The following is a 13202-nucleotide window of genomic DNA, read 5'->3' as shown; positions in this document are numbered from 1 at the left end:
TGAACAAAGATGCATTCAATGAGCGAATGGGAAAGATATGGAGAGAGATAGGGATGCGGGAAATCTATTGCTGGAGAAAATAATACAAGTTGCAGAACTAAATAGAGAAGGTACAATCTTCCATAAGAGTGTACTGCTGCTGGTGTACGTCAATGATTTCGATATCTGAAAATAGAGAAGGTACAATCTTCTATAACAGTGCACAGTTGTTGGCGTATGCTAATGATATTGATATCATCGGACAACAACCGCGCAGACGCAATATCTCCTGTCATCAAACAAATAATCAGCGCATTCGCGACTTTGCTCTCACGTTGGCAGTTGTTAACAGTCAAAACTTTGAAATTGTAGATAATTTCGTCTATCTTGGAACAATAAGAAATAATAAATTGATATCAAACGCAGAATCATTTTTTCCAACAGGTACTACTCTGAACTGAGTAGGCAATAAAGTCATCTCTCGACGAACTAAAACCAAACTCTACTCGCTCTTTATTCCCATCAACAGCGAAAAGGAAAAATTAATGGCGCTCTGTTGTTAACTTGGCTATAATCTCGTAAGCGGTGTCTACGTCAGTAAAGAAGAAGGATTGTCCATCTTTGACATGAGCGCGCTCTCCAACAATACTTAGCCAAACAATTACAAAACTATCTGAGACGTTTTTTACTTTTAATACGATATCTTATATTTCTATAAGTCAGGACACGATCGCACTTATACAACGCGAGACGCACAGATTATTAAAGCCATTTTTAGTGCATAGATTCACAGTCAAACATTTTATCATATACCAAATCAAATCATAGCGATGACTGGCAAGTTGCCAGCAATAAGACGTACCAAAAAGACCTGTCAAAAGAAGCCAATGACTACACACCAGCCACAAACAAACATAAATATTTGTAAGTGAATTGCAAACGTAATGCGGCGGCAAATTACTCTTAAATTCAAGATCACTTCATGGACACTGAATGGCGTAAAAGCAACAAACGTTGCACACGTGGTCGCACCGCACTTGCATCACATACAAACGGCGCAGGCAAACAACTGCAGCATTGCAAGTCTTAAATCAGCAAATGAAATGATCGAGCTTTGTCGTTTATATTTATTAGCCATGAGAAATCGCGCAACCGGTTTGGTAAACGCTTCGCTGGTTGGACAGGTGGATAACCAAACCAGATGGACTGTCCATCAGAAATGCGGTATGTAGTGCCAACAAAAACCACTATACCGGTAAATAAATAACTGTTGGCATAAATTAACCGAAAGAAAATAAAATTCAAAATATTTTTGGATTTTTAATTATGTTTGTTTGTGTGTGTTGTAAATATAAAATAAAACTTGTTTGCTTAAGGGCGTACAGACGCGCGTACACATGCGTACCACAGCATGCAGTGTAAGAACTTCGGCAGAATGTAAGCGCTCGCAAAAGGCCAACGCTACGCGAGTCAACCAACGGTAGTTTTACTACCAAAAGTGCGTTCGAAGAGCGCGGGCGCGTGTCTATACATTGCCAACATTAAGAATCTCGCTGGTAGGGCGTTGAACCGCAAAGCAAACGCATCGAGTGCTGTAGAAAGATGCAGAAGAAATGGCATGGAAACAATAGCAAAGCATAAAATTACAACTACAACGCAGCAAAAAGAAAGAATCTCAAAAGCGGCAGCTGTAACGCGGCACACGCAGTCGCAACTTAGACGGCAAGTTGGGTGGACGTGCCAGTATACGGTAAAAGAAAAGGGACTTAAAATTACAAAAGTAAAAAATAGTGCTGAGAAGGTGAAGAAGTATCGCGTTTTAATTTGAAACAACATTTAAAGTGCGCGGGCGTTTTATTGGCCGCAATTTGTGTTTAGACGCACCCTCAAGTTGCTTATTTATTTAGTTAATACAACCGCATAACGTCAAAGAACGCGCCTAACCACTTTGCACACCTAAAGTCTACAAAATGAACGGGGATTTCTATGGGCTGTTGCGTTTTCTAATTGTAGCTGCAGCGCTGGTGGCGCCTAGTTGCGCGCAGTCACCGCACCATTTACGGCAAGCGCTTGGTATAGGTTTGGAAAATCTGATTTTGTCTGCGCTCTACAATGACGGTGAGACGACTTATAGTAAACCAGAATGCAAAAGAATTTATTTATGTCTTCTATTCACACAGCGCCGCGGCAAAATGCCAGCTACGACTTCATTATCGTTGGCGCCGGGCCAGCAGGTTGCGTGCTTGCCAACCGGCTGTCCGAAAACCCCAACTGGACGGTGTACTTAATAGAGGCTGGCGGTGTGGAGGGTATGTTTCATCAGATGCCTGTGCTCGCAGCATATCTGCAGGGCACACACTCCAATTGGGGCTACAAATCGACGCCGCAGAAACACGCCTGCTTTGGCATGAATAATAATGAGTGCTTTTTGCCGCGCGGCAAGGTGTTGGGCGGTACCAGCTCCATCAACTATATGATCTACAATCGTGGCAATAAACGCGATTTTGATCGCTGGGCTGCTGCCGGCAATAAGGGTTGGTCATACGCGGAAGTTTTGCCGTATTTCCTTAAATCGGAAGCCGCTAACTTAGCCGGTTTGGAAGACTCACCATATCACAATCATACTGGACCGCTGAGCGTGGAAGACGTACAGTACCGCACACCGGCAGTGCATGCGTACTTGAAGGGTGCGCAGCAAGCGGGACATCCGCGCACAGATTACAATGGTGAGTCACAAATAGGCGCGTCCTATGTGCAGGCCAATACGCTACGCGGTAGGCGACATAGCGCATATCGTGCCTATATAGAACCCATACGTTATCAGAGGAAAAATCTACACATTGTGACAATGACGCGCGTAACGCGTGTACTAATAGATCCCGTTACAAAACGCGCGACCGGTGTGGAGCTCATGTACCGCAATAAATACTATAAAGTGCGCGCACGTAAGGAGGTCATTCTTTCGTCAGGCGCTTTCAATTCACCACAACTTTTGATGCTGTCCGGTGTTGGACCAGCAGACAATCTCAACGCAATCGGTGTGCCATTAGTGAAGGAGTTACCGGTGGGCAAACTACTCTACGATCATATGTGCCACTTTGGACCTACCTTTACGGTCAATACAGATCGAAAGTTGCTGAGCCTGTCGAATCTGAATTCCACTGTGGTAAAGTCATTTTTGCTCGGCAATCCGGCCACCATGCTCTCTTCGATTGGCGGCGTAGAGGCGCTCACCTTTTTCAAGGTGCCCAGCTCTAAAGAACCTGCGGATATGCCAGATATGGAGATCATTACAGTGGCCGGCAGTTTGGCCGCCGATCAGGGCACTGCACTCAAGCAAGGCGCAAACTTCAAAGACGAACTCTATGACAAAGTTTATCGTCCTTTGCAAATCTCACAGCAGGATCATTTTAGTTTTCTCATCATGCAATTTCATCCGAAATCTGTGGGTCGCCTGTGGCTACACAACCGCGATCCTTTCGAGTGGCCACGCATGAACCCTAAATACTTCCACAACGAGGACGATGTACAATTCATGTTGGAGGCCATTAAGGAGGCCATACGCATCACGAAAACACCAGCAATGCAGGAGTTGGGCACACGCATACACGATATACCGTTACCTGGTTGTGAACAGCACCAGTTCGGTACAGACGATTACTGGCGGTGCTCCATACGCACACTCTCGTACACGCTGCATCATCAGGTGGCCACCTGTCGTATGGGTCCCGAAAGTGACCCCACCACCGTTGTGAATGCCGAGTTGAAGGTGCACGGCATAAAGCATTTGCGTGTAGTCGACACCAGCATCATACCATTCCCGCCTACCGCGCACACGAACGCTGCGTCGTTCATGATCGGAGAGAAAGCGGCCGATATTATACGCGGCGAATGGCAGTGAAAGATAGACAAAGAATGTAAGAGTAAAAGTTGTTTAATCTAGGTAATAAGCTCCTATAATAATTTGTAACTTTAATTGACGTGAAGTCTTCGTGTATAAGATTTAGGTTAAGTGTCACCCAATTTGCTCAATTTGCTGGAGGGCAAGAATAAATGTGAAACGTGTTTCTAGTGAATTAGATATGTAAATATGAAATGTGAATAAAAACAATAAAATATACGAAACAGGTATTTGAATTCGATATTATGCATCATAAAAGAAACTAGAAGTGAAACGCCTAAAAACCTTTGGGCGACATTCACCGTTGTTTATGTCTTATGTGGGTACAAGTATGCTAATGTATCTGCAGACAAAGTTATTTTTAATTGATAATTAATTATGTGCGTATCTGAGGATGGAGTCATATGTAGAAGTTCACGTAAGTGAGGAAAGTTTCTGACTGCCATTCACTTGGGAGTGGCCAGGAACGATTCTTTTACATGTGGCTCAAGCAGCTCACAACTTCCGGTCTTAGACCAAGTATCCTCTGGGTAGCCAACAGACATCCGTCTGGAAGCGAGCTAAAGTGAGAAGGCGAATCCCGCTTATGCGGTTGTGCGTAGGGCTTGGGACCCACCACATAAAAACGAATAACCAGTGAATAAGAAACACAGGCCTCGGATGAGAAACCCCCCTTTTGATGACGACCACGGCAAACGTATAAAGGACTATGATTTAAGGGCATGCACCTGGAATGTCCGGACCCTTAATTGGGAAGGTGCCTCTGCCCAGCTGGTTGATGTCCTCGTAAGAGTAAAGGCTGACATCACCGCAATCCAAGAAATGCGATGGACGGGACAAGGACGGAAGAAGGTGGGTCCTTGTAACATCTACTACAGCGGCCATATAAAGGAGCGCAAATTCGGTGTGGGATTCGTGGTGGGAGAGAGACTCCGTCGTCGAGTCCTGGCATTCACTCCGGTGGATGAACGTCTAGCCACAATCCGCATCAAAGCGAGGTTCTTCAACATATCGCTGATTTGCGCCCACGCCCCGACGGAAGAGAAGGACGATGTGACCAAAGATACCTTCTATGAGCGCCTAGAACGTACCTATGAGCGCTGCCCCCGCCACGATGTCAAAATCGTGCTTGGCGATTTCAACGCTAGGGTGGGTAAAGAAGGTGTCTTTGGCACAACAGTCGGAAAATTCAGCCTCCATGACGAAACATCACCAAACGGTCTGAGACTGATCGACTTCGCCGGGGCCCGAAATATGGTCATCTGTAGCACTAGATTCCAGCATAAGAAAATCCATCAAGCTACTTGGCTGTCCCCGGATCGAATCACTCGCAACCAGATCGATCATGTTGTGATAGATGGACGACATGTCTCCAGTGTTTTTGATGTGCGTACGCTTCGTGGTCCCAACATCGACTCGGACCACTATCTTGTAGCAGCTAAGATACGCACCCGCCTCTGTGTAGAAAAGCGCACACGTCAACAAACACAAGGAAGGTTCGACATCGAGAAGCTGCAATCACAACCGACAGCCGAACGATTTTCTACTCGACTTGCACTCCTGCTCTCTGAGAGCACTCATCAGCATCTCGGTATAAGGGAGCTGTGGGACGGCATATCAAACTCCTTACGTACAGCTGCAACCGAAACCATTGGCTTTCGGAAAAGCCAAAAAAACAGCTGGTATGATGAGGATTGTCGTCTCGCAGTGGAGAGAAAACAGACTGCCTACCTCGTAATGTTGCGATCGACCGCAACACGAGCGGGATGGGAAAGATACCGAGAGCTGAAGAGGGAAGCGAGACGCATTTGCAGAAAAAGAAAGAAAGAGGCAGAAATGCGTGAGTATGAAGAGCTTGACAAGCTGGCCGACAGGGGTGATGCTCGAAAATTTTACGAAAAGATCCGGCGACTAACTGAAGGTTTCAAGACCGGAGCACATTCCTGTAGGACCCCCAGCGGTGATCTAGTGGTTGATGACCAGAGTATACTGTGTTTGTGGAGGGAACACTTCTCCAGCCTGCTGAATGGCAGTGAAAGTACAACACCAGGAGATGGCGAACCCGATTCCCCAATCGACGACGATGGAACAGATGTTCCATTGCCCGACCGTGAAGAAATTAGGATAGCAATTACCCGCTTGAAGAACAACAAGGCGGCGGGGGCCGATGGATTGCCGGCCGAGCTATTCAAATACGGCGGCGAAGAGCTGATAAGGTGCATGCATCAGCTTCTTTGCGAAATATGGTCGGAAGAAAGCATGCCCGACGATTGGAATCTCAGTGTACTCTGCCCAATCCACAAAAAGGGAGACCCCACAATCTGCGCCAACTATCGTGGGATAAGCCTCCTTAACATCGCGTATAAGGTTCTATCGAGCGTACTGTGTGAAAGACTAAAGCCCACCGTCAACAAACTGATTGGACCTTATCAGTGTGGCTTTAGACCTGGAAAATCAACAACTGACCAGATATTCACCATGCGCCAAATCTTGGAGAAGACCCGTGAAAAAAGGATCGACACACACCATCTATTTGTCGACTTTAAAGCTGCTTTCGACAGCACGAAAAGGAGCTGCCTTTATGCCGCGATGTCTGAATTTGGTATCCCCGCAAAACTAATACGGCTGTGTAAGTTGACGTTGAGCAACACCAAAAGCTCCGTCAGGATCGGGAAGGACCTCTCCGAGCCGTTCGATACCAAACGAGGTTTCAGACAAGGTGACTCACTATCGTGCGACTTCTTCAATCTATTGCTGGAAAAAATAATACGAGCTGCAGAACTAAATAGAGAGGGTACAATCTTCTACAAGAGTGTACAGCTCCTGGCGTACGCCGATGATATTGATATCATCGGAAACAACACCCGCGCCGTTAGTTCTGCTTTTTCCCGCCTGGATAAGGAAGCGAAGCGAATGGGTCTGGTGGTGAACGAGGACAAGACGAAATATCTCCTGTCATCAAACAAACAGTCAGCGCATTCGCGTCTTGGCTCCCACGTCACTGTTGACAGTCATAACTTTGAAGTTGTAGATAATTTCGTATACCTAGGAACCAACATTAACACCGATAATAATGTCAGCCTTGAAATCCAACGCAGAATCACTCTTGCCAACAGGTGCTACTATGGACTGAGTAGGCAATTGAAAAGTAAAGTCCTCTCTCGACGAACAAAAACTAAACTCTACAAGTCCCTCATCATTCCCGTCCTACTTTATGGTGCAGAAGCGTGGACGGTGTCAACATCCGATGAGACGGCACTAGGAGTTTTCGAGAGAAAGGTTTTGCGGAAGATTTACGGTCCCTTAAACATTGGCAACGGCGAATACCGCAGAAGATGGAATGATGAGCTGTATGTGTTGTTCGACGACATAGACATAGTCCAGCGAATAAAAAGACAGCGGCTACGCTGGCTGGGTCATGTTGTTCGAATGGATGAAAGTGCCCCAGCTCTGAAAGTTTTCGATGCAGTACCCGCTGGTGGAAGCCGAGGAAGAGGGAGACCTCCACTCCGGTGGAAGGACCAGGTGGAGAAGGACCTGTCTTCACTTGGTATTACCAATTGGCGCCAAACCGCCAAAAGCAGAGATGCGTGGCGCACTGTTGTGGACTCGGCTATAACCGCGTAAGCGGTTTCTACGCCAGTTAAGAAGAAGAAGAAGTATCTGAGGAAATGGAAAAGAATTTGAGGTCAATTTAGATCAATTTATATATAGATGCTTGTTGCTTGACGTCAGCTGTGGTGCGTATTTGTAACGCTTAAAGAATCTATTCTCTTAATTTGCTGTGCGAACGGCGCAAAAAGTAGTGAAACTGTATATAGTTTCACAGTAAAACCGCGATAAGAGATCAATTCAATTTAATATTGAACGATATATTATTAAATATAATATATTGATGATTGAGCTGTAAAAGAATACAACCGAATATAAATCCATAAAATCATCATACTGTAACTCGGAAAAGTAATTTAATTAGACACTCTGATTAGAATACCTGTTACTAGTGAAAAATGATCATTACTATGACCTAAGAGCTCAAATACGGATATATTTGCCAACAGCCGAGTAGTTCAGATGCCTAAAAATGCACAAAATAGCATTAAATAGGAACTTCCAAAATGGGGGATGATAGAACAACGAAGTAGATAGTAATGGGCTAAGGAGTCAATGGTGTATTAACTAAGCTTCTTTGAATTGCTTTTTATAAAGCGGATGTTTGGTCTCACCTCCGAATACTGCTATCGACCAGAATTTCGACAAGTAGAGGCCTTTTTTTGACAGATCCCGCGTTAGTCGTGTTAAGCTGTCATGTTATTTTTGTTCAGTATTGTTCAACTTATGGTCAACATAATCGGCCTTCTGAGCGTACTATTCGCAACACCATCACCCATCTTGAGAACCAACATTTATTATTGAATAACATTCGACCGAATAGACCACGTCCAGCACGCAGTGTAGAAAATATATCTGCCGTAGCCGAGAACACGAAGACCGTGGAGAGTCGATTCGGCGGTATGCAGCAACTCGGACTTAGGTATGGAAAGACTTAGCGCATTTTATGTCGAGATCTTAAATTGGAAGCGTACAAAATACAGCTTGTGCAAGAACTGAAGTCGCTCGACCTACCTAAGCGACATAGCTCTATGGGCTCTTGAAAAGTTCCAAGAAGATACGACGTTTACGAGAAAAATTGTGTACAGCGTAAACAGGCAAAATTGCCGCATTTGGAACGAAGGGCAGCCTGAAGAGATTCAAGAGCTGCCATTTTTCCAGAAAAAACAACGAATTTGAGTGGTTTGTGAACCGGTGACATCAGTCCATATTTCTTCGAAAAAAGATAACCGACTATCTGTTGCCTGAAATTGGAGCTCGTAATCTCGACAACATTTGGTTTCAACAAGACGGCGCCTCTCCCCACATATCGCATCAATCAATAAAAATATTGAGAGAAAACTTCGGTTAGCAGATAATTTCACGTTTTGGTTCGGTCGATTTGTGCACCAAGATCGTATGATACCTGTTAGACTTTTTCTTGTGGGGATATGAAAAGCCGAAAGTCTATGCGGACAATCCCGCTTCGATTCAGGCCTTGGAGTCAGTCAGTTATAATGCTCGTCGAAAATTGGACTCAAATGATGGACCATCTGAAACGTAGCCGCATCCAACATTTGAAAGAGATAATCTTCAAAAAATAAATGCCAAAGAATGTTCTTTCGAATGATAATAAACTTTCGTCATTGAATTTGAATTTCGCTTTTCTTAAAAAATGTAGGGAACCTCGAAATGGGTCGCCCTTTAGATGTTGAAAATAATTCCGCATACTTATGAACTGCCTCAACTCCAAATACTGACATTGGTCAGGACAATCGGACAATTTTAAAATAGTAAAATAGATAAAAATCGGTCGAAACAAATGCATGGACGATCACAAAATCCACAATCCTTCTTCTGTTTTTTCTGGAATGATACTAACGATCCAATAGTACAATGAGTTAAAGAGAAGCGCAACATGAGGCACCTTGGGTAATTAAGATAATTTTATTGACCTCACGGATGTTTGTAAACGTATTAAGAGGAGGTCGTTGAACACCTAACAATCCAAAAAGTAGTTCAATAGAAAATTGGCTACTGAATACATGGAATGTAAACAATAAGCGAGAACAAAAATAGAAAATGTGTGAAGTTCAATATTTGAGTGCAAGTGTTTAAACAGGTTTTCTGGACTTTGTAAACAAAGCAAGATAAACTGACCGACTGACTGGGCGCATAGTTGAATAACAAACTTGTGCTAGCTAGCCAGGCGAGAAGACAAGATCTGCAGCTGTTACATATTTGTTTAGTAAACAAATGAATTTTAGCCGGTCTCAAACGATTTTGGCACAATGCTCTTCGTTGTGTGCGCTCTCCCGCTCACGCGCTGCACAGCTGATCGTTAAAAAGTAAACAGATTGTTAACAGTTAAAACCTCTGTTAGCCACTGTTAGCGATTAACCTATGTAACTTAACAGCGCTAACTGGTTTAGCAGTGTTGCTTGTTAACATTAAATGCTAATTGAAATAAGCATGCGTACGCTTACTACACGCGCGTCAGATTCCTTGATGAACTTATAAATTAAGACGCTTCGTGATGCTGACCCCCATAAGTTGATATGCGCCCGACGAGCGTGTTTACGTAAATTTTAATATTTTCGAATTAAAAAATAATAATTGGGTTTGTAAAATTCAATGGAATTCATACGATTAGCGCTTGCTTTTATTGCACTCTGTTTGAACTCAACGACTGCCAATACGCTTTTGGATAACGTTTTCGAATTGGGACTCGCGAATGTAGTTGAACAATTCATTACGCCAAGTAAGTTGTGCTCTGCGTTACCATAACTACTTTATTAAATAGTACCCTTTCACTTAACAGCACCCCAACACAATGCCGCCTACGACTTCATCATAGTGGGTGGTGGTGCGGCTGGCTGTACGCTCGCCAATCGGCTGTCGGAGAATCCGAACTGGTCCGTAGTTTTGCTCGAGGCAGGCGGCGTCGAGAACATTGCACATCGTATTCCGATTGCGGCTGGCTTTCTGCAAGGCACACACTCGAATTGGGGTTACAAGTCGGTACCACAGAAACGCGCTTGCTTCGGCATGAATAATAACGAGTGCGCCTTGCCGCGTGGCAAGATTTTGGGCGGAACCAGCTCCATCAATTATATGATCTATAATCGTGGTAATAGACGCGATTACGATAGCTGGGCGGCTGCAGGCAGTAAAGGTTGGTCGTATGATGAGGTGTTGCCGTATTTTCTCAAATCCGAGAATGCACATTTGGCAGGCCTGGAATGGTCGCCCTACCACAATCATTCGGGTCCTTTGAACGTTGAAGATATCGGTTTTCGTACACAATTTGCGCATGCATTTGTACGCGGTGCACAACAAGCGGGGCATCCGCACACCGATTACAATGGCGAATCACAGGTGGGAGTGTCCTATGTGCAGGCGACCACACAGAATGGTTGGCGACACAGTGCATATCGCGCATTCATAAGACCGGTGCGACGTGTGCGACCGAATTTGAGTGTTTTCACTTTTGCGCACGTTTTGCGTGTACTCGTGGATCCCGATACAAAGTTGGCTTATGGCGTTGAGTTTCTGCATAAGCAGAAACAGTACATTTTCAAAGCGCGCAAGGAGGTCATTCTGTCCGCGGGCGCTTTTAACTCGCCGCAACTGCTGATGTTGTCCGGTATTGGACCGGCAGACAATCTCAACGCCATCGGTGTGCCTGTGATACAAGAACTGCCTGTGGGTAAGCGCTTGTATGATCACATGTCACACATAGGTCCTGTATTCCTGACCAATACGACCGGACAAACGACATACCCGACGAGCCTTAGATTGAGTGATATCAAACGTTTATTCTTATTCGGCGATCCAAATACGCGTCTCTCCAGCATAGGCGGTGTCGAATGTTTGGCTTTCGTCAAAATACCTAACTCACAAAGACCACCCGATTGGCCGGATGTCGAGCTGATAACTGTTATGGGTGGCATGGCATCCGATGATGGTACCGGTCTCAAGGAGGGTGGCAATATACGACAGGATCTTTACGATCAACTCTACCTGCCGCTACAGCTAACACGTCAGGAGCATATTACCGTGCTCATCATGGACTTTCATCCGCGTTCGGTGGGACGCTTGTGGTTGCACAATCGCGATCCGCTGCGTTGGCCAATCATCGATCCAAAATATTTCTCCAACGAAGAAGATATCGAACATCTTTTGGAGGGCATCAAAGTCGCCATACGCATCGGCGAATCACCCGCTATGCAACGCATTGGTGCGCGTTTGTATGACAAACCTGTGCCCGGTTGCGAGCATTACCACTTCGGTAGTGACGACTATTGGCGTTGTTCGATACGCACTTTATCGTATACGCTGCATCATCAGGTGGCCACCTGCCGCATGGGTTCGCCCACGGATGAGACCACAGTTGTGGATCCGCAGTTAAAGGTGCATGGCATACGAAAATTACGCGTCGTCGACACCAGCATCATACCCTTCCCGCCAACGGCACATACGAATGCGCCGGCGTTTATGATTGGAGAGAAGGCGGCGGATTTAATACGCGCCGAGTGGGACGCGAATTTTTGGTAGTAATAATTAAGTTGTTGAACTGCGCTAAACAAATTGCGGCATTTGACAAATATGAGTTTATCAGGCGCGCGAAATGTAAGATTAAGATAATATGCTAAGACTCAATTATATATCTTAATTGATATTTAACGCTCCCAAGGTGTTGAAAGATACAAACAAAACCTGTTCGGTAAGAATTTTATTATGACCTATAATTGTCATTTGTTGTGGTTTTTGCAGTGTTTCGTGTTAAATGTAATGAGTTCATAAATCATTGGAAAAAATTTCAAAGGGTGAGTAACCAACATAAAGCGGCAAGTGAAGATCGCGTGAAAGGAACTCGCATCATATAAATATGACCAAAAAACTTACATTAAAATTAAATGAGCTAATTAACAAAGCGAAAGAAATAATTAGATTTTTTTGAGGGTAAATGAGTGGGGATCAAAACTTAAGATCACAAAACCTGTACATTCAAATTAGCAGCTATTAAAAATATATATTTTTATATTATAATGTATATAGACAATAAGAATATTTTAATTTAACCAAATATATATGAGTATAAGCAATGAATTATCGCAGATAAAGTTTTCCGTAAGAATACCATAAATCAAGTATGTAAAATTCTGAGAAATAAGTATTAAAATTTTATTTTATGTGATCCACGAATAATGTATATGCCGTAAAGCTTGCATAGAAAGCTGCCCAGTTATTACTCTTGCAATTTTTTTGACTCTGGAACAAAACGTCGAATTGTTCACTATTTTATTATACTGAAAATTTACTCGTGGGATTTTTTCTAACATAAAGGGTGATCCAAGTAGAGGTACTTTTTTCAATAGCCAATAGATCACGCGTGAGTCGTTTCAAGTTGTCAGTATATTTTTGTTTAGTAATGTTTGGAATTTCATCATGGAAATACTTACAAATGAACAACGTTCACAAATTTTCTACTATATTACCAAAATTCACGTTCGTTCGCAACACCAACACCCATCTTGAGATTATTGGATAATATTCGACCGAATAGATCCCGTCCAGCAAGTAGTGAATAAAATATAGCAGCCGTAGCTGAGAGTGTACACTAAAACCGTGGTTTTTAAGTAGTGAAATGGATCACCCCGTATAAATAACAATTTATGTCATGTTTTAGACTCTTAGGTAGCTTTAAAGGGGAAATAATTGATAAGAC

The 13202-nt window shown here is 43.9% G+C and overlaps 3 protein-coding genes across 4 annotated transcripts in view; 2 read left to right on the top strand and 1 right to left on the bottom strand.

The window, feature by feature from the left end:
* Flo-2 (flotillin-2) overlaps positions 1 to 13202 on the bottom strand; it is a 248883-nt gene that overhangs the window by 223334 nt on the left and 12347 nt on the right. The window lies entirely within an intron of this gene.
* On the top strand, positions 1110 to 4086 carry LOC105215176 (glucose dehydrogenase [FAD, quinone]). Its single transcript, XM_011188964.3, has 2 exons — positions 1110 to 2097; positions 2160 to 4086. The coding sequence occupies exons 1-2, from the start codon at positions 1950 to 1952 to the stop codon at positions 3878 to 3880; spliced, it is 1869 nt and encodes a 622-aa protein (XP_011187266.1). The 5' UTR covers positions 1110 to 1949; the 3' UTR covers positions 3881 to 4086.
* LOC105215200 (glucose dehydrogenase [FAD, quinone]-like) lies at positions 10006 to 12583 on the top strand. Its single transcript, XM_011189002.3, has 2 exons — positions 10006 to 10232; positions 10293 to 12583. The coding sequence occupies exons 1-2, from the start codon at positions 10106 to 10108 to the stop codon at positions 12026 to 12028; spliced, it is 1863 nt and encodes a 620-aa protein (XP_011187304.2). The 5' UTR covers positions 10006 to 10105; the 3' UTR covers positions 12029 to 12583.

The sequence above is a fragment of the Zeugodacus cucurbitae genome, chromosome 5, assembly GCF_028554725.1.
Source record: "Zeugodacus cucurbitae isolate PBARC_wt_2022May chromosome 5, idZeuCucr1.2, whole genome shotgun sequence".
Taxonomy (NCBI): Eukaryota; Metazoa; Arthropoda; class Insecta; order Diptera; family Tephritidae; genus Zeugodacus; species Zeugodacus cucurbitae.
This window is presented reverse-complemented; position numbering and strand designations above follow the sequence as displayed.